This window comes from Paramormyrops kingsleyae, chromosome 6, assembly GCF_048594095.1.
Source record: "Paramormyrops kingsleyae isolate MSU_618 chromosome 6, PKINGS_0.4, whole genome shotgun sequence".
NCBI classification, from domain to species: Eukaryota; Metazoa; Chordata; class Actinopteri; order Osteoglossiformes; family Mormyridae; genus Paramormyrops; species Paramormyrops kingsleyae.
In genome coordinates, this window is record NC_132802.1 from 36,278,005 (window position 1) to 36,298,501 (window position 20,497).

Below are 20,497 nucleotides of genomic sequence, written 5' to 3' on the forward strand. Positions count from 1 at the left end.
GTAGTGTGTTGCAAGATTGAAACGGGGGAGGAGGGCTCACTGACACATGCCTGGTTCTTTAAGGCAGACCGGGGCAGACAGAAGGCCTTTAAAGGTGCAGTTATGTGCTCTCTACTCTGCATTTCAGACGATTATGTTTTAGAGTATATTTCTTAAATACTAAAAACAACTTGGGTCGCTTTTTCCTTAATTGCACACAAAAAGCAAAAGGAAATTACTGAGAAACTTATTTTTAATAATAATGCGTATGTAGTTCGATGCGGGCCCCACTGCGTGTCAATCTAAATAAACAATGAAGACTAATGGTTAAGTATAATACTGATACGGGATTTGAGGGTATGATTATTTCCAATCTACAATGACGTGTGCTGTTGATGCTATAAGATAGCGCAGCGAGTCTTCTTTAACTCGGCATTTTAAGTCACCGTGAGTCCTCAGCGCTTGGCTGCTGTAGCCTCGCGAGAGATGGCGAGCGTTCCGAGTGTCACCGGATTGGCTGAGAGCGGCTGGTTGTAAGATGGCGCCCAGTGAGAGCTGAGTAGAAGTAAAAGGGGAAAATAATAATATAGAGAACTGCAAGAAACCTGTGGTACTGCCAGGCAAGAAATAATACGCAAAAAGAATTTGTTCTTTATTGCCACGAGAAAGCTGTGTCAACGTTGTAAATCGGCTGCACTGAACACCCAGTGGAAGTATACTGGAGCAGCCCAGGCCGAGGTGGAAAGAGGTAAGGGTTCGTAAAGGAACAAAAACACGGCGTTCTGTGCTTGGTGATCTGCGTGGCTGGCATTTCCTTTGCATATTTTCTCATTTTCAGGCCACATGTGTATATTCTGTGACGCGCCTGTGACTCTGGAGAGGAGAAGCGCGTTTACAGTTGTGTGAACGCGGCAGCGCGCATTACAGGTAGGGAGGGGGACCGCAGGCACGAGCCAAAGTGACAACTACGGGAACGGTGGATACGTGTGCACTCCAGTCGCCACCCCCATTCACTGTTATTATAGATAAATGATGCTGTAATAGATGTGGTCTGTGTTATGTGATGTCTGTAAATGTATACATTCACCCGCTTCTTGCATAAATAGTTAAAGCTATTGGATTTTCCGAGAGGTAAATATGCTGGGCCACAGCCTATATTTTGAACCGTAATCTGATATTAGATTACTCCCACATCCTTTAGATTTAAGGTATGTATTTTTATAAGATGCGTTAAGTTAGTTAACGGTTAATAGTTAACCAGTCACATGATGATGTAGGAGGAGCCAGCTATATTTGGTTGTTGCTGTAGTAAAGTCGAGTACAGTATTTACTTTGCGTATCGATTACTTGTAGAGAATTGTATTTGGACTTTGAGGTGACGCACTGAGCTGAGGTTTTGTGGCAGACGCCAAAATCAAGCTGATGCTATTGCAAGTCAGTCAGCTGTAAGCTGCACCTGCACTAAAAGGGATGCCCTTCCTTGACACCTCGAATCCAGCTGTCAAGCCCAGTACGGGCAGGTGGTGTACGTTTACATCTCTTTTACCACCTCATTGTTGTGAGTTCCAAGCACTTGATTTCCGCCTAGAAATACTAACTGATCCGTTGGAGTTTGCTGGTTAAGGCGCACTGCATCTTCAGTACTGTTAGTGGCAGAAATTATTAAATTGACACGATCCCAGAGTTAGAACGTTATTTTATAGAGTGTGACTCCTGTTCAACAGATATGACGTTAGGTTTTACAAATGCGTTTATTGTTACCGTGCCATTGACCGCCAGTTGCAACTTTTCCCTCAGACACGAAATCGAAAGAGTTAAAATGCCGTCTTTTGGTACCATGGTATGTAGACCGTTGTTGTTGTTGTCTGTTTTACAGTATAAGTAGATAGTTTCTGTCAGAACTCAAATGATCTGTCTCACGGATATTTTTCCATTGAATTAACTGAGATTGAACTTTATAGCGTTTTATTACTCTGCATTAAGAAAGGGAAGATGGTAATCACATACGTAATATGCAAGTCGAGCATTCCGTTTAGTGTGGTATTTATCCACGCACAATGTAATTCATTATGGAGTCGATTACCTGTATAATAGTCTTAAACGTTGAATTAATTACAGGCTGTTGTTGGGGAAGACTCCTCTGGCTTGAACCACGCGTAGTAATGTGCAAAGTGTTCAATTTTGACTGGAATGGCTTTTTCACTACATGTTGTGTAAAGCACATCAGGTGAAAAGGCAGTCACGTTTTATTATTCATACTCAATGGGAGTGAGATTGGTGTATATTGAACATATGCGTGTGGCTGCGTTTGACAGCCTCTTTAGTGCGTTTTGCAGTCTTTGTTTCGCGTCCATTACCTGCGCCTGTCTACAAGGCTGCAACGGGGACGCGCATCACTCTCCCCCTCCTCCTTTTAAGTGCTCCTCGCGCACGGAAACCGGACCGCGAGTCCGATAGGAGCGCGGCACGGAGATCGCGCCGCGATTCGAGGCTTCTTCCCTCCACAACGGCCTCCGAGTAGCAGGAAAGCTCGGAGGCTGGCTCGAAGGTTCTAATCTAGCAGGCCAGCTTTGTTACTTTCTCCGGCTACATCTTTGACCGGAAATGGCTTTTTGTTCTTTTTACGTATTTTCTTCTCGCTATTAGTGATACGTTGTATTATACGTAATTATTTTATCCAAAAAGACGTTGTGGCTGTGATATTTTGTTAAATAGATGATTAATAAATCCAGCGTCGGTTCGGAATGAGGTAGGAATGCGTTTTTCCCCGATGATACAGAGAGATAAGCAAACGGATCAAATCACATGACCGCGTTATACATATATGTACAGCTAACCAGTTATGATCTTTATAAATGCACAGAGACACATGGAGAGACTCATCGGTGACACACTGCTGTGTGGCGTTTTGTTGAAATGTTTGACTGTTTTTGAACGCCTAGTTTTGGCGCAACGGGCTGTTTCGCTGATATTTAAGGTAGCTTGGGGAGATGCGCACATAAGCGGATGGGCTGAAGACAAAAACGTGATTTTCAGAATTACGATTGCGGCGAATGCTTTAAAACAACAATAAATCGGGTAAAGCAGTAAAAAAAGAAGAAGCAGACCTTCACCAGGGAACAGTACATTTTACAGAGGCCAAAAGAAGGAGCAGAATTCCAGCTGTAAAATTCTTGTAGGTTCGTTTTTTAAAGGATGAAATGATTTTTTGAAATGTTGTGAAAAGTACGCGATCGATTTTTACGAATATACCTCAACTGATTGTGTATTCGGCATAGGGTACTTGACTCCTAAAGGGTTGCAGAAAATTAACAAAATAACCTTACTATATATGTATTTTTTAATATATATTTTTTAACCAGATAAACCCTACCAAGTTCCAGGAAGTAGTTGGCCAAGAAAAATTAATGAAGCAGCATTTGTTTTAGAACAATGCACAATGTGTCTGTGAGGCAGTTGTAAGTGGAATTGCCATACTGATGTATTTTCTCCTGTCGGTCCTGTCAGAATCTCACAGCTGCTTGGTTAGAAGGCTTGACTATCAATGGCCGTTACTTCGCTATGCCCACGGTGTGATTCCTGTCCATTATCTTTGGTACCTTGGTGTCACTGACAATCCCTTTGGCACACAAATTACATGCAGACCCCCGTCCCCCGTGTTGTGAGGTGTGCATGCATGTAGTTACGTTAATTGTCATGTCTAAATTGGCCATATTGTGTGAGTGACCAGGAGTTACCACCCCCACCCATGCCCTGTGTGACCCTGCTGAGCTTATGTGGTTGGAAAATGGATGGATGGTTTGAAGAATCAATAAATGGAACTGTGTTTAAACTGTGACTCTCAAGTATAACTTTAGGGAAAACAGTTTTTGTTACATTGAGACCAAATTGGCCTAATATAACCAAAAAAGACCACTGTGATTGAAACTCCTATGGCATAGCAAAAACTTCCATGGCATAGTAAGAAATAAATATTGTTACCTTTATTTGTACATTAAACTTGCATGTGTTAAATTGGATAGCTGAACTAGTGTTTATTAATGTGTAGATAATTAAATTTTACTTTTTTGAGTAGTATATGGGTTATACAGGAGTATCAGTTATGTTTCAAAATGTATGTAGTATGTTTTTTCTCCTGTACATAGAGGTGACTATATTAATGTGTTTTGGCTGTTACATATGTTATATGGCCAGTTGGTTTTTGGGGGTAGTTGAGCAATGGCAGATCTTGAGGATGCTTGTTTCATGCCAGCCTTCTGTCATCAGATCTCCCTCGGAGGAACGTGAGGAGCATCATCATGAACAACTCTGTGGACAACACAGTGTCGTTTGAGGAGTATGTGCGGCAGAAGGCCCGCAGCGTGCCGCAGCACCGCATGAAAGAGTTCCTGGAATCGCTGGCCAGCAAAGGTCCAGAGGCACTGCAGGAGTTCCAGCAAGGTGGCACCACCATGGTGTACCAGCAGGGGGCGAACTGCGTCTACACCGACAGCACAGAGGTGGCAGGGTCCTTGTTGGAGCTGGCCTGTCCTGTAAGAAAGTAGTATCTGTGCTGCTGTTTTGACCCCACCTCCTTGTTTTCTTTAACCAACTTGTGTGCCGTTTCTCATCTTGCCTTCACTGTGATTACAGTAAAACCTTGGATTGCAAGTAACTTGATCTGAGAGTGTTTTGCAAGACGAGCAAAAACTTTAAATAAATTTTAACTTGATAAACGAGCGAGGTCTTGCAATACGAAGCAGCTGTCATTCAATGGTAAAGTGCAGGTTAATTTGTTTTTATGTTTTTTTACTTTTATATTTTGTATTCATTTTTATATGAATATTTTTGGGTTGTGGAACGAATCTTCTAAGTTTCCATTATTTCTAATGGGAAAATTCGCTTTGAATACGAGTGCTTTGGATTACAAGCACGTTTCAGGAACGAATTATGCTTGCAAACCAAGGTACCACTGTATTTATTTTCTATTGAACAGTCATTCCACCTAATTGAAGAATAGTTAAGAATAAGCTCAAGATTGGTGAAAATTTTGAGTAGTGTAGAAGGCATGCAGACATTATGGCTTGAGATCTGGCTATGCTTCTCTAAGACTTTTATAGAGCTAAAGATGAAAACATGACTTGGCTCAAGTTCAAGTATAAAATGATTACTTGTTAATTTGAAACTACGTATTAGGAGTTTAAGCTCTGCTCCCTCTCCTTTAAGCTGATGTCATTAGGGGAAAAATGACTGCTGCTAAACTAGTGTTTCTGGGGGAGTTCCTCGACTCTGTTTTGTTGGTTTCCATGATGGGATTCAGCCTTTGTAGCTTTAACTTTGTATGTAGCATAATGATAAGCAGTATGGATTTCTTAAGAGCTGACCAGAAGGTCCTGGTTCAAGTCTCAGCGGGCTCTCAGATGATAAAGTGTGGTGTCCAGATATGACAACAGACGGAAATCTAAAAATCACCTTAGATAAAAACAGCCAAATAACACAAATGTAATAATGAAAGGGTTAATGCATGACAATGCACGTTTTTAACGCACAAGGAAAGAAATGTAAATCTATATTTTGCCATTATTTTATTAATTTAGCTCTCGGTATTCAGCTGTGTTATGAGTAAAAAGCGAGTTATCGTTTACTGCTTATTAAACCTGGATTTGTGTACCCGATCTTTTAGGCAGGTTACTCAAGACTGTGAAGTGACTGGGCTACAAGGGTGTTACATCAGTAAATCATATTGGTATTAAATCACTGACCACAGGTCCTGGTTTTCTGCATGAAGCACTGTTGTTGTCCAAGTGATTTGTAGCAATTTCTTTGTTTATATAGTTTTTATGGTTTTTAAGTTCTATGTCTGAAATTTCAAGTAATGTCAATTAGAATTAAAGAATATAATCATGCATTGATTTACTATGACTTGCCTGGCTGGCACTACACCCTTCTGACCAATCAGGTTTGAGAATTCAACAACAGTGTAAGTGTAATATAAACCATACTGATTGCTTCCTGTATTGAAATGTTTTTGTTTTCTTTCTTGTGCATCTGTCACTGTTCATACAGGTGCAGGTACAGGTCCAACAGTCTCCACAGCAACCACAGCAACAGCAGCAGCAACCGGCGCAGCAGGTGACATCTGCACAGCTGTCCCCACAGCTGGCTGCTGCGGTGCACCAGGCCTCAGAGCAGCAGATACAAGTGCAGGTGTGTACCCCCGCTCACTACCTCTGTGTGTATATCTGCCTGTTCCCCATCCTCACCAGGGGTGTGTTCCACAAAGCAGGATTTCTCAGTTAGTTGGGTTAACTTAAGCAAGAAGTCATGATTGTCCAATAGGAATGCTCCTTTCTCTTACTGGATGATCATTGGTTCTAGCTTAGGTTAGCCCAGCTAACTGAGAGATCCTGCTTTGTGGAACATCGTGTAACCCCCAGTCATGTTCCTCCTAGAGGATATATGTATTGGCTTATTTAAATGTGAACTAGGCTGAATTGTTTTTTTTTTGTGTGTTTTTATTGGCCTTGAAAACTGTTCATTGGCAGGGAGGCGGTGCTGCTGGCTCTGGAGCCTAAAGGCTGATTTATGCTTCTGCGTAGAATCTACACCATAGATGTGCCGTAGCCGGGTTCCCATAGCCTAACGTGTGCCTCTCCCAAAAATGTAACTACATGTCCTGGCAACACATAACGCAACAACTGTGATTGGTAGCTTCACACTTCTACCTACGCAAATGTTTTGTTCTTGTTTTGTTTCCAGCTGTGGGGATTTTTAGTGTTGGACAAGTTGTGTTTCGCTCATTATTGGCCTGCTGTTCTTGCCTCGGCTGCAACTCTTCACACTGGGCTGCACAATATTGGAAAATTTCGCATATTGTGACATGATTATTTTGGGATACATATTGTGATGTCTATGAAGCAAAAAAGGAGTTCAAAATAAATTGCTCTTAAACCAATCTGAGTGATTTAAACAGAAAGGGGGAAAAATGATTGGCTCGGAGAGCATATGCTAACATGTATTAGATAATCTTGAAATGGAACGATGATTCAAATTGAAGAACTTTCTAAGTTTTGTTTTTCATGTAACTTAAACCCCCTGTGCTCATCCCCCTAGTGTTCTGGCTGTGTAATTGCAGAGCAACACAGACACACCAGCACACAGTTATAAATGCTCGCAGTGGCTTAGGCTGCAGTGTGAGCTCTGTAGACTTAAAGCATTGATCAGCCTTAACTCTAATCTTAGCGCTTCAACTCCTGATGCCCCCTCCTCGCCCCTAAACATCTTCCACCTCATTCACCCCACAGGTGCAGATCCAGGGGCAGCAGCAGGCGCAGGCAGTGGGACAGGTGCTCCAGGTGCCCAGCCCCACCCAGCAGCAGCTGGCCGGCTCCCAGCTGCAGACGGTGGCTGCCGGCCAGCTGGTGCAACATGGTGAGATCACAGAGGAGCAGCTGCAGCAGCACCAGCAGGTCCGTACCGGGGCACCTGCCCCGTGTCACCCCACATAGCCAAATCCCTCGGACCACCATGCCGATCAGGGGAAATCCCTTGTGCTTCCGCTGCAGATCCAGGCCCAATTGGTGACTGTGGCCGGCGGACAGCAGATCCAGATTCAGACCGTGGGGCCGCTGTCGCCCCAGCAACAGCAGGGCTCCCCGCGGGAGGGGGAGCGGCGCTCTGGGGCGGGGGGCGTCCTACAGCCCGCCAAAAAGCGGAAGGTGGACATGCCCATCACGGTGTCTTACGCCATCCCCGGGCAGCAGCTGGCCACCGTGCTGGCCATCCCACAGGGCCAGGGCCAGCAGCAGAGCTACCTGTCCCTGCGGCCCGACCTGCTGACAGTGGACAGCACCCACCTGTACAGCGCCACCGGCACCATCACCAGCCCCACGGGCGAGACCTGGACTATCCCCGTGTACTCAGCACCGGCACGTGCCGACCTGCAGCAGCAGAGCATCACGCACATCGCCATACCGCAGGAAGCCTATAGCGCCGTCCATGTGGCTGGCTCCCCTGCCGACGACAAGGACAAGATGTTGGTGGCCGGCAAGCTGGCCATCGGCACGGCGCCGGGGGCGGCCCCTGTGACCACGACGACGGCCACCACGCAGGAGGAGGTGGTCCAGACACTGGCCAACACCCTGTTCCCGGCGCAGTTCATGAACGGGAACATCCACATTCCTGTTGCCGTGCAGACAGTGGCCGGGGCCTACCCCAGTGCGACGCAGTCCGTCCACATCTGGGACCCCCAGCAGCAGGTGGTGCAGGCCCAGGGGGTGGCCGGACAGGAGCAGCAACAACTACAGGTCTGTCTCAGCGCTGGCAGGAGGCGGGGGGAGTACCTGAAAGCAAGGCAGAGGGAGGGCATAGCAGGTTACTTGTAGTAGTGTCTCCCGACCCAGTCCTTGGGGACCCCCAAACCGTCCCCTTCAGGCCCTCCTTGGGCTTCAGGGAGCTGGGTGAGAGCAAAAACGCGGACTGGCTGGGGATCACCGAGGACCGGCCGGAGAAATACCATGTTAAGGGAGATGGTGCAAGGCCCGGCTCTCCGGGGTGACATACTGGTCTGTACTCTCCTGCTCCTGCAGACTCAGACAGTCCAGCTGGCCGAGGTGGAGACGCAGCCACAGGCCCCCCCTACACTGCTCCTCCCCAACTCCCTGAAGCCCGAGGAGGGCTTGGAGGTGTGGCGCCTGTGGGCACAGAGCAAGAACGCGGACCTGGAGAAGGACGGGCAGAGCCGGCTGGCCCCCATCGGCCGTGAGTCTGGACTGCGCCGCAGCGGCTGCCACATTAGCCGTTTATCATGGCCCTTCTGCGAGAGGCTAAGCGTGCACTTGTGTGCCTGCAGGACGGCAGCCTCTGCGCTTCCAGGAGGACCTGGTGTCCTGTGCCGTGGCCGAGCTCAACATCGGCCTGTCGCTGATGACCCAGGAGGCCCGGGGGCTGGAGGGCGAGCCTTTCGATCCAGATGTGCTCTACTACATCTTCCTCTGTATACAGAAGGTCTGCGACATCACATATGTTTCTAATGAGCCATTTGCCTCATTTGTACATCGCTTTGGACTAATGCGTCTACGAAATTAAAGTAATGTACATGAGCAGCGCACTGTTCAGAGTGTTTTTGTAATGATGGAGGGCGTATCAGGGCACAGAGGTTCCTTGTGTATATTTTCAGTGTGGATACATTGACCTGGCTTGCAGATTAGGAGGCTGGTATGTTTCACATCTGTTGTCGTCACTCACCTCTTCGCTGCCTGTTCTTCCTCAGTACCTGTTTGAAAATGGCCGGGTGGACGACATCTTCTCGGACCAGTACTACCTACGTTTTTCCCAGTGGCTGCACCGCGTTCTGGATGGCTGGAAACCAAGCGTACATCCACTGGGTAGGTGCCCTTCCTGGTCCTGACGCGCGCCGGCATGGCTCACCGTCACGGCTGTGGAGTCATGGAGTCACTGTTACGTGTTAGCAGGTTACATCATCCCGAGTCATGTGACGGAGGAGATGCTGTGGGAGTGTAAACAGCTGGGCGCTCACTCGCCTGCCACTCTGCTCACCACGCTCATGTTCTTCAACACTAAGTGAGTTTCTCCGCTGCATGGGGGGGTTAGGGTTAGGGTTCCTCAGCGGCCCGGGCGGCTCGTGTACTTGAGGGAGCACGGCGGTGTGGCCGGGTCCCATGTAACCTCTGAATCCCGCAGGTACTTCCAATTGAAGACGGTGGAGCAGCACATGAAGGTGGCATTCTCCAAGGTTCTTCGGCACACCAAGAAGAACCCGTCAAACCCCAAGGACAAAAGCACCAGCATCCGCTACCTGAAAGGTGTGGGGCTGCATCACGTGGGCCAGAAAGGTAGGAGGGGGTGTGATCGCCTCACTGCAGCAGGGCAGTCGGCCGGCACACAGTGACTTCTGACCCCTCTTACAGTGACAGACGACATGTACGCCGAGCAGGCAGAGCACCCGGAGAACCCGCTGCGCTGCCCCATCAAGCTGTACGACTTCTACCTCTTCAAGTGGTGAGTCGGAGCCCCTGGCACTGTGTGGAGTACTGCTGCCTGCCAAAGGCTGGCCAGGGCGGGGTCTGTGAACTTGCCAGCCCCTTCCCCACCTCTCTCTGACCTTTGACTTCTGGAAGTTGTACAAATGTGCGCTCGAGCAGATACAGAGCAAAATTAAAAGCAGTCATTTTACATAATATGTCCTGTAACAGCACACGTAGGTTTTGCATGATCTGATTCATGTGTCACCCCTGAATGCTAAAGCTAAGTGGTACTGCATGCCTGACTGACCTTTCATTCTCACCTCTCTGTATCTCTCTCCTCCCCCCTCCACCTTCCTCCTTGGCTCCCGACCTGCCGGCCTCAGTCCCCAGAGCGTAAAGGGCCGCAACGACACCTTTTACCTAACGCCTGAACCGGTGGTGGCACCCAACAGTCCCATATGGTACTCTACCCAGCCAATCACGCGGGAGCAACTGGAGCACATGCTCACGCGCATTCTCATGGTGCGAGAGATCCAGGATGTCGTCGCCCTGACATCGGGAAGCATTCACTAAGCAGGAGGGTGAAGCAGCCCCAGCCAAATCAGGGCTTGACGTGGACCGTGATCTGCCCCTCTGTTTCGTTTTCTCTCTTCGTTTATCACTGCCCTCGTTCCTGCTCTCCGACAGTTGCCGGCTGAGCGCCCGTCCCCAGACTCCGCACCGAATCGGCTTCTCTTCCCGAGAAGCAGAACCATGGGAGAGCAGTTGCCTGTGTCATTTGTCACTTCTTTTTTTATGATGTATTTTTTTTTATGCATAAAAGCATATTTTTTGATTATCCTCACGAAGCAGCCTTTCCTTATCGTTGTACTTAGCACACCTGTAACCCTCAGATGAACTGAGGTACGTTTTCCTGAAATGTTTTGTTCTTGTGATTTTTAATTTCTTTCGTTATTGGTACATGTATCTCTGAAGCATTACTGCCCTGATTTTGACTCACTACATTTGGAGCAGGTGTTTCCCGGTTCTGTCTCTCTTTGGCTCTGGCTGTCCCTCTGCTCCTCTGCTCCCTATTAGCCATGACTGTCTTGCTCTCGCCTGGGACGTCTCTCTTGCTCGGAGGCCAACCTCGCCTGTGGCAACCCCCCCCGCCGCAGCCGGGCCTGCTCCTCCCCCCGCTCGATGTACTCATAGGAAAAGGTTTGGGAGGCTCCACCAGGCTGCCCAGCCCGGCACGACCGCTCCCCTCACGTTCCTGACATGGGACAGGACCCCAGGCCTCTTTGTCTCCCGTCAGCTGTTAGAACGTCACCGCCAAAAATAAAAAAAAAAAGGACAGATCTGCCTTCTGTAAGGACTCTCCCAAGCTTGAGGGAGACCCCACTGAAGACTCACCAGGCGCAACTCGCAGACTAACAGTATGCGTGGATACAGAAGCTAAACGGCAAAAGACATTTGACTCCTTGCGTATATTTAATTATGTGGTGTGTATGTGTTCATACACACAGTCTTGCAACGAACACAGTTCTCTTGCGGATTCAGTGTGGCGAAGACCACCATCTTCCGAAACATATTGTAAAATAAACACACTTGTATTATATATAAACTGACAAAACGAACATTCTCTGGGTTTACTCTCCTTTTTGTTTTATTTTCCCGTCTCTATATTCTTCTATGTATCGGTATTGTAGTCGTTTATGGAAGATGGCAAACTGTGTGTTTTGAAACATGCCTTTTTTTACAGCTCGCTCTTGTGTGTGTGCTTCTTACTTGCGGCTTCTGGCGGCGGGAGTTCAGCTCTATCAATCACGGCGGTCCCTGTCCTGCGCTATCACGGCGGTCCCTGTCCTGCGCTATCACGGCGGTCCCTGTCCTGCGCTATCACGGCGGTCCCTGTCCTGCTCTATCACGGCGGTCCCTGTCCTGCTCTATCACGGCGGTCCCTGTCCTGCTCTGAGCTTTCTGCTTTTATGTGAAATGAGGAAAATCATATGCCATCCAGCCGTTTTGGGTGGTAGGAGAAACACGTTTGTTTTTTTTTTTTTATTTTGAGGTGTGACCATGGTATTATCCGTAACTTGCTTTAGCCTGTTTCGCTAGTTTCACATCAAAGCCAGACTTTCAGCTAGTGCTTATGTTTGTGCTCATCTAAGCAGTTTGAGAAGCTGTGTCTTCTCCCCTGATGCATAGTGCCAGGCTTACCAGCGAATTCACCGGATTGTTTTGTAACAGCCAGTAGGCAGTAGTTCGGGATAGCTATGGGAACCATGCAAACATCACTCCTGTACAGCTATGTAGTCTGAAGTTCTTTTTTTAAGAAAAAAAAAATGTTGGCCTCTGCTGTGAGGTCAAAGTGCACATCTGCATTTGCTGTTGATATTTTAATGAAGGCCATCGTTTAAAATTTAAATGTAACATTTAACTTGTTTTGAAAAGTAGTTTGAAATATTTGACAGTGTTTTTCTAGCTGAAGGGAGCATCCACCCCCCCCCCCCCCCCCCCCTGTTCAGCATGGTTACATTCCCAGCCCTGGCCTACAGCTACAGCGGATGGACAGAGTGGTACTTCTGTTCAGGCGATTTGGGGTTGACTTAAGTTTAATTTGGAGTTTAGTGTTCAGGGCCTGTGAACTATACGACGAAGTGATTGTAATAAAGAAAACCTTCAGGATCTAGTCTGACGGCCACATTTCAAAAGGCCCGGCCAGTGCCGGGTGCGGTGGCTCTGCACTCTCCCGGCGTCCTCTGTGCGGGTGACACGCCCGGGGACTTCGCTGTGGTATGCTGGGTGACGGCACCAACTGGCTGAACCCGACTTGCCGGATTGCTGCCCATCTGTATGGCCGCCATTTGCCTTCCGTATGTGTCAGTGAGGAAAAGCCAGGGCTCAAAACGTTCTCCGCTCTTACCAGTGCAATAGTCGCAGTGTTTCAGGGTTACACTCTGGCACAGACTGACCAGCCCACAAAGACTGCTATAAATTAATAATTTTAATTTTCAGTTTTCTTTGTCACATAAATGCATTGTTTTGCGTGTTATTGTGGTCTCGAACTTAGCTGTCAGCATCTGGGCCACCATGAAATGTCGTAGTCTTTCATATTCCATGAATTCTGCGGTTCTCATATCCAACTGGTTATAAAATGATCCCATTATCTTTGGGAAAGAATGTGATTTTAGATGGCAGATTTCCGGCGGTTCATCTGCTTTGTAGCCCCATGTCGGCAGAGCGAGGTGGGACCTGCAGCCGCTCTACCGCCACCATGGAGCCGAGATCCCCGGCTGTAGCCTCCGCAGCAGGGGGGCGGGCAGCAGCCTGTGGATGACCGTCCCTCTGTCCCGTGGCCCCGATCGCTGCCTATCCGGCCTCCTGCCCTGGCACAGTTGTGGGGTCTCCCTGTCCTCATGTGTTCTGCGGCTGGTCTGCCCCCTTCTTAGAGATGAAATATGTCTCTGTCAGATGTCTGCCCTTTGGTACAGGTTGCCCACAGAACTATTTTAAAATTATTGACAAAAGTAGGTGCATTGAAAACCAAATATTAGGCTTGGTTGTTCATTTGCGAACTCCTTACAAATGGCCATTACGCAAACACTCTTTGACATGGAATAGTACTGTGTGTGTGTGAAAGTGTGTGTGAAAGTGTGAGTGAGTGTGAGTGGGTATACCTTACCTTACCTTATGGGGACACAATGTTTCCTGGTCCCCATAAGGGAAAATTCCATTTAATAACAATCTGTGACTGCATTGAACAAACTAAAAATGCAAAAACTCTTCTATTTTGCTTGGTTACTTAAGGTTATGTTTAGCGTTAGCATTTTTCCCATAGAAATGAATGAGCGGTCCCCATAAAGATATGTTTACCTTACGTGTGTGTGTGTGTGTGTGTTTTCATAATCTTACCCACCTCGTCCCATTCCTGGTCACGTCCTCGGACATCCAGTGGAGGAGACAGGTATGGATAAATATGTACTGTTCCTGAGGGATATTGGGAATGGATTTGTTAATGACCAAACTGACTGGCACTCAATCCAACACCAGCATCTGTCTACATCCTCATCCCAAATGCAGGCAACTGGGAAGATGTGGAAAATTGTAATACAAGACACAGACTACTTTCCATTTAGCAGTGACCTGAGAATGCAGTTTGTTAGAAGCTCAGCAGGAGCTGGACGTCCCACCCAGTGCTCACCAGGCTTTGCACCATCATCATTCGGTGTCTCCGCAGGTTGTGCACCACCCCCCTCACATCCGGCCAGATGTTGCGGGAGCACAGCTGGAGTAACCAGAGCAGAGCCACGAACGTGCCGGACCGGCCCACACCAGCGCTGCAGTGGGAGCAAGGGACAGGTCAGGCTAAGCATCACCGGGCAGACGGCGCTACAGAGGGTACAGACCATGTAATCAGGCACCTGCAGTGGACCACGGCCGGGCCAGTGTGCGGTTCACTGTCGAGGTGCTGCCGGACCTGCAGCGTGAAGGCACACAGGGCTGCCCGGTCCTGGGGGACTCCCCGGTCTGGCCAGGCCCGGTAGTAGTAGTGGGTGATCTTCCTCTCTGTGGGGCAGCCTGCCTGAGACACACATTCAAGCAGCACAATCAGGCTCACGGATGACCAAGCGTCAGAGAAGCGGGATGGAAGTATTTTTTCTGTCAAAGTTAGATTGTTCTTTGGGCTGGAGCACTTTTACCAGCTTGACAGCAAGCTGGCCAGCCTCACTCAGCTTACATGCTGGGGAATTCTCCCGCTGGTCACATGGGCAGCCAGTCGGAGAGCAGATTGGGGTTCCTGCTCACCTGGGATAATTGGAGGATGGTGCTGGTGAAGTTTTTACAGTGGCGCTGGAACAGCGGGGTCACCTTCACCCTGCCGTACTGGGAGGCACAGTCCTGGGGCCAGTACTGCTCACACAGCACCTGAGGACACGCCTTTAGTGTAAGGTCGGAGGGGATGGCCAAAACACTGGAATCACAGTGAAGAACATAATACATACAACCCAGTTTGTATTGAGGCTCCAACATGGGGGAATAATCATTACTCTTTCTTTACTGGTTTTCGCTTCTATTTTTAGTGGCCCAGGGAAAGAACTTGATAGCATCTTCACAGCTACAGTGCTGCAGCTCATTCCCTGAGTTTGCAGCCCCACCATCGCAAAAAAAAAAAAAACACAAGCCCTGGCTCACCCTGTCGTTCTCCAGACAGTCAGTCACCATGACGATCACGGGCACGTTCTGTTCCCAAACCATGCGCCAGAAGTCGGCTTGCGTGCTGCGCAGTGGGCCCTGAGTGCAGATGAAGTCTCGCTCGGAGGTGCCCCCCTACATTGGCAGAGATGGAGGCCCACTCAGCAGGGGGCGCTAGAAGGCAGAGGGCCTGAGTCACAGCGGTCCGGTGGACTTACAGACACATAGCTGGCGTTGATGTAGTCAAGGTGCGAGTTCTGCTGCGCCAGCTTCACTCGACAGTGATCGTCTGAAATGAAGGCCGATCCGGAGGTGAGGGTGAGAGCTGCAGCTAGAACGGCCTGGCTGCTGTCCTGCTCTTAGCCATGTGCTGTGACACTTTCTCATACTGAGTTTCACGACAGACACTCACAGGGCAGGATGTGAGGATATCGGTTCTTCTCCCTATTGGCAGCCAGGTATCCAACCCTGGTGCTGAACTCACTGCCCACATCAGACAGCCGCTACAGACAGGCACAAAGAAATATGTACATATTGAGATAATGGAGAATACAGAGGGATGTGTATACAAACATGATGTGAAACATCAGTGCTGAGTGTAGCTCCCATAATATACCCGACTCTAATGGGAGGGCTTCTTACATGTGGCAAACCAGCTAATCCTTAAAACTGATTGTGTATCATAGAAGCAGAGGCACAGTGCTGGGGAGCAGCAATATATCCTATGTGTCTGTAAGTAATACAGAATATTCTTTACAAAATGTTTGGTGGCAGCCAGTCTGATCTTTTGTTGGACGAGCGCGACAATTATACTGCTCTCTTGTCATCGACACGAAAGACAAACTATGTAACAGAGCAGAAACGTGTGTAACTACTGCTGAAAGTCACAGAATATGATGTTTATGCCTTCCACCTCATAAAATACTAACAACCGTCTCCACTACTCAACAGTCTATAAATTCAGATTTTTCTAAGTATATATACACTCAAGATAAAGATTAGAATGATGATGTAATTAAGATGTGTATGAAGGAGCCCGATATGAGATGCTTGTCTGATGGCACCAAAGGGTGTTGTGAGCCTCCCAAACTCCTGTGTACTGCTGTGTACCTCAAACTCCAAGCAGTAGCCGGCATTGTCCTTGGCGGCCAGCAGCTGACAGTGGTGTTGGAAGTCCTGCAGAAGGTGTACATGCGACATTGCCCCTTCCCGTCCAAAGCAAGCACACTGTCAGAGCTCTGTAATTCAGAAACAGAACCAACACGGAGGGATTTTCTCTCAAAATTATGGGGCCATAAACTTTCTGAGGAGTAAATGATCTCATCCTTCCATCTTCTTCTCCTGGGTCAGGTGGCAGGAGGCCCCGGAGCCCATCCCTGGCAGCATAGGGCACAAGGCTGCAGTGTATATACCCAGTTAGATGTCAATTAGTCTAACTGCATGTCATGTCTTTAGGATGCAGGAGGATTCTGCGTGACACATTTTACACATACAGTACAGAGATGTAATTCAAACACCCAGGCAGTTGAATAAATTATTGCGAAATGATTTCAATATAGAAATGCAACTGTGCCAATAAATAATATTTCACATACTACTTTATGAAATTCAGTCCAATAAACCTTACCCTTCTGCCTGCACAGTCCCCACAACACAACCGCCAGATTGGTCCTCACCTCATGATATTGGGGTACAGAGTTCCTAATGAGGCTCCTAGGGCTCTGATACAAGTATGGAGGAGTCATATACTGTAGAGAAATGATGAGAAGCAGAGTCAGGGGCAGAAGATCAGCATTTACAGTACTAGTCAAAAGTTTGGGCACACCAAGCTGCCTACAAAGGAGAGTGATAGAGTCGCGTCACATGACCTGGCCACCTGACCTAAACGCAGTAGAAATGGTTTTGGAGAAGTTTCGCCAGAGAGTGATGGAAAAGCAGCCAATGAGAGCTCAGTATATATATGGGACCTCCTTCAGCACAGCTGGAAAAACATCCCAGGAGGCCGCCTTATGGAACTGGCCAGTCCCTGGAGCAATTGGGGTTAGGGGGCTTGTTCAAGGGTCCAGTGGGGGGATCACTCTGCTAACCCAGGGGTTTGAACCGGCAACCTTCTGAGTCCCAACCCACAGGATTGTCCCCCCACCCTTTTGGTCAGTGTATAATTCCATATATGTTATTTTATAGTTTAATGTATATAACTATTGTGAAATGTAGAGAATAGTACAAATAAACCTTTCTATGGGTAGCTGTGTCCAAGCTTTGAACTGGTACTATACATTTGCTGCCATAGTTCATAGGAGATTAGTTTCAGCGTTGATTTTGGGCTTCTCAGGTGAGCACTCTCAGCTTTACCTTACCTACCAGCCTCACGGTGCTATACTGGGAATCTGATTTGCCAGCTCCCATCCCATGTTCTCTCCACGTCAGCTAGTCCCAGCTTATCTGTCCATCAGATCCACTTCTACTGAACTTCAGGACCCAGACAAAAAGCCGTTCTAACTAATCTCTCTTCTTGCCTTTAACCTGTTTCGCAGGATTTAGAAGGACTTGATCATGACACCAAGCACATAATCTCTGAATAATTCTTGAGTCATTCCATTTTAATTCAATGAAGTTCCAAAAGGTGTTTTTTCATAACCCATTTTTCATTTTGATGAAATTTGGCATGTGAGTTACACGTATCTTCCAGAGCTCAGAAAGTTCCCTTGGAGATTTCTTCACTGTGGGTAGGAAGAGAAATAAATTTAAGCCACTATCAGCTACATGGCTCAGATATAGTTCGTTGGAATGCTTTCATGGTGAAATTTAACCTGCACAAGTCTGCAAAGTTCATCTCACAAATTAAATTTTTTACTAGTTTGGGTTATTAAAAAAGCGATGGGCTTACAGTAACAAGTCAACTTTTTATAATGAAATACGTATGTATGTGTACTGCTTGGTTATAGTATCCCCTTCAGGAGACATGAGATAAGCGCCACAAAAGTGTACAAGTTTTTATAAATGCTATTTTTTCAGCTCCCAAAAAGGCAGGTGGGGAAAGGTTAACATTTTCTCATTTACTTGGGAAAAAAGGATTCTTCACCTGCTTTCAAAAAAAAAAACAACAACATTGTTTTGTTATTGAAAAGGGTGTAGGAATTTCATCACTCGGAACTTATAACAACAATTACTGAAACTACACACTACTCTCACACTCATAATGTACTTTCACAAAAATAGCCTAAGGTAAACCTGAAGTGTGCTAAAATGTAGCCTGAAGTGTGTAAGGTGTTTTGGGGAATTTTTCAGAGAATTTCTCCTTTGTTTTGCAAGGTGAAATCCAGGCATATCACTGGTCAGGTTTGCAGGCCACATTGCACCAAACTTCTTGCCACCTGTGGCGTAGAAAAGGTGCTACGTTTCAAAGGGAAATAAAAAAAAATAAACAAAAACATTTCTGAGCTCTGGAAGATATGTATGACTCACATGTCGAATTTTATTAAAATTAAAAATGGTGACTCATTTGTTGAATTAGACCTATAATTAGACAATAATTAGACAATAATTTGAGGAACAGTGAACATTTAAGGTAGGAGATCACAGTTAGATCGCGGATAGATCATTGATAGATCAGCGACAATGGCAACATTCATCTCCTTTAAAAGAATGATCACAGCACCTGACAGACATGCTGCTTTGGCTCTGCTGATCCCAGAAAGCATTTTCAAGGTTAGAGTGACTCCTGAAACTGAAATTTTATCCTGACAACATAACACACCACAAAGAATAATCATAACGAAATGCTACATATTCATGTGGCATTCATACATACAGTAACAGCAGCTTTAGACAGATTGTCAAAGTAATTAATAATTTAAGTAATTAACTGACAAAGCAATTATCCATACAAGCTAATGAGCTGTACAAGCAAGTTAGTTGTATAAACTAATTAAGATTAAAAACAAATTTGACTTTTAGCAATATACCTGGCTTGTCTACGTTCCCCTTCCTAATGCCGGAGAACCTGCGCAGAGACGCACTCAACCAGCAGTTTCACTACCTGAAATGAGACAGACCGAAGGCATCCTCACAGGTTTCAGCTGTTTTGTCTTTAAACAAAAGCCACTGGAGAAATACAACAGAAATACTCCATGTTAAGCCCATACATGTCCGGAGAATGAAGTCACAGGCGTTGCTGTGCCAAAGAATGTCGTGCTAACCTCCCTTCATACCTCTCATGAAGAAACGGCTCGGGGGAAGAGGGAGGGGCAGCTTGTGACAGTGTGCACAGGGGGAGTGGTGAAGGACAGGTAAGAGGGAGGGGTAGGCAGTCATGTAAAATGCATACTTCAAGCTGTTTCCAGCTGGAACCGTAAAATGCTATTATTTTTTCTAATTTACTCTTTGATCCATGTCCTTCCACCTCAGCAATACTGAAATAAAAAGTAAAAGTGTCCATTGTATAATTTTGACCTCATTGATGGAGTTTTAAAGAAAAAAAATCAGACGTCAAGCATGTAGAATTATGTTTTTCATATTATTAATAGATGTAAAAAAAAATGCATATTCAATTGACAGTGCAAATACCAAATCAGCTATGTGTAGTTCTGTGTGGAGATCTGCTGCCCCCTAGCGTGCTTTTCTTTTGTGGATTAAACATTCTAGAATTTGAAATCCAGGGTTCTGGCACTGATCATTTAAAACACATGCAAGTGTCCACTAGCTGCTAAATATAAGGGTTTCTTCACCTATATGGGACAAAGCATAATGGGTATTAAGTAGAGTTCAAGAATCCTCCTCAGAATTGCTGCCTTTTGCCTTGATATCAGCTTCAAAAACACGGCGTCTTTGGTTTTAGCACAAGCTACCCAAATGTTAAATGTTAATGGATGTGTAACAATATTAACTCAATAGCTAAAGGTTAATGGATGTGAAATATTACTGGCTCATTGTCAATAGGTAAATGTTAAAAGATGTGCAACATTACTGACACAATAGCTAAATGCTACATGTTAATGGAGATGTAACAATACTGGCAGAATAGCTAAGTGTTAAACGTGTAACATTACCAACTCAATAGCTGTAGGTTGAAATATGTGTAAAACTACTGACTCAATTGCTAAATATTAATAGGGATGTAATATTACAGCTGGTCAGTTACCTTAACAACCCAAGCATAAAAAATAACCCCTCAAGCAATTATAGAAAGATAAAAGTACAACAACCTGTCCATAATTTTACTTTGACAATGTATAATGGAGCATATTATGCTCTTAGGTAACTGTTCAGCTGCTAAACTAAATTAACTTGCCTTTTCTATGTTACCAGTTATATAATCTTGTTTAAAGACTCCTTTAAATGAAGTTTGATCATGTTTACCCTGCAAATCACCAAAA

The 20,497-nt window shown here is 46.3% G+C and overlaps 2 protein-coding genes across 8 annotated transcripts; one reads left to right on the forward strand and one right to left on the reverse strand.

Annotated features, from left to right (window-relative positions):
• The first annotated feature begins 68 nt into the window (after positions 1–68).
• Positions 69–10,859, forward strand: LOC111847782 (transcriptional regulator QRICH1). Of its 2 annotated transcripts, none has more exons than XM_023819284.2 (13): positions 69–727; positions 818–906; positions 4,246–4,511; positions 6,025–6,165; positions 7,263–7,427; positions 7,524–8,264; positions 8,547–8,718; positions 8,810–8,964; positions 9,230–9,344; positions 9,429–9,540; positions 9,661–9,812; positions 9,888–9,978; positions 10,328–10,859. In XM_023819284.2, the coding sequence occupies exons 3-13, from the start codon at positions 4,278–4,280 to the stop codon at positions 10,515–10,517; spliced, it is 2,268 nt and encodes a 755-aa protein (XP_023675052.2). In that variant the 5' UTR covers positions 69–727; positions 818–906; positions 4,246–4,277; the 3' UTR covers positions 10,518–10,859. The 2 variants fall into 2 exon arrangements, with proteins under 2 accessions (XP_023675052.2, XP_023675053.2); XM_023819285.2 differs by having other exon boundaries at positions 70–727; positions 9,432–9,540.
• A 2,056-nt stretch (positions 10,860–12,915) lies between these two features.
• On the reverse strand, positions 12,916–20,479 carry LOC111847783 (receptor-type tyrosine-protein phosphatase eta-like). Of its 6 annotated transcripts, none has more exons than XM_023819288.2 (12): positions 19,088–20,476; positions 17,484–18,862; positions 16,799–16,870; positions 16,233–16,360; positions 15,535–15,625; positions 15,341–15,411; positions 15,123–15,257; positions 14,736–14,855; positions 14,351–14,511; positions 14,131–14,266; positions 13,846–13,916; positions 12,916–13,373 (listed from the first exon to the last, which is right to left on the reverse strand). In XM_023819288.2, exons 4-12 carry the CDS (start codon positions 16,320–16,322, stop codon positions 13,193–13,195), a joined length of 1,056 nt encoding a protein of 351 aa, XP_023675056.1. In that variant the 5' UTR covers positions 16,323–16,360; positions 16,799–16,870; positions 17,484–18,862; positions 19,088–20,476; the 3' UTR covers positions 12,916–13,192. The 6 variants fall into 6 exon arrangements, with proteins under 6 accessions (XP_023675056.1, XP_023675061.1, XP_023675063.1 ...); XM_023819293.2 differs by lacking the exon at positions 17,484–18,862 and having other exon boundaries at positions 19,088–19,161; positions 19,334–19,352; XM_023819295.2 differs by lacking the exon at positions 17,484–18,862 and having other exon boundaries at positions 12,916–13,370; positions 19,088–20,479.
• Positions 20,480–20,497: the final 18 nt, after the last annotated feature.

Bases quoted from the DNA above. Each gene is read 5' to 3' on its own strand.
- LOC111847783 (XM_023819290.2), bottom strand. From the start codon at position 16,322: ATGTCGCATGTACACCTTCTGCAGGACTTCCAACACCACTGTCAGCTG. The intron at 15,626-16,232 runs GTACACAGCAGT...GCCTGTCTGTAG, and splicing joins GCTACTGCTTGGAGTTTGAG to CGGCTGTCTGATGTGGGCAG. The intron at 14,856-15,122 runs GTGAGCCAGGGC...GCGTGTCCTCAG, and splicing joins ACTGTCTGGAGAACGACAGG to GTGCTGTGTGAGCAGTACTG.
- LOC111847782 (XM_023819284.2), top strand. From the start codon at position 4,278: ATGAACAACTCTGTGGACAACACAGTGTCGTTTGAGGAGTATGTGCGG. The intron at 8,265-8,546 runs GTCTGTCTCAGC...CTGCTCCTGCAG, and splicing joins AGGAGCAGCAACAACTACAG to ACTCAGACAGTCCAGCTGGC. The intron at 8,719-8,809 runs GTGAGTCTGGAC...GTGTGCCTGCAG, and splicing joins CCGGCTGGCCCCCATCGGCC to GACGGCAGCCTCTGCGCTTC.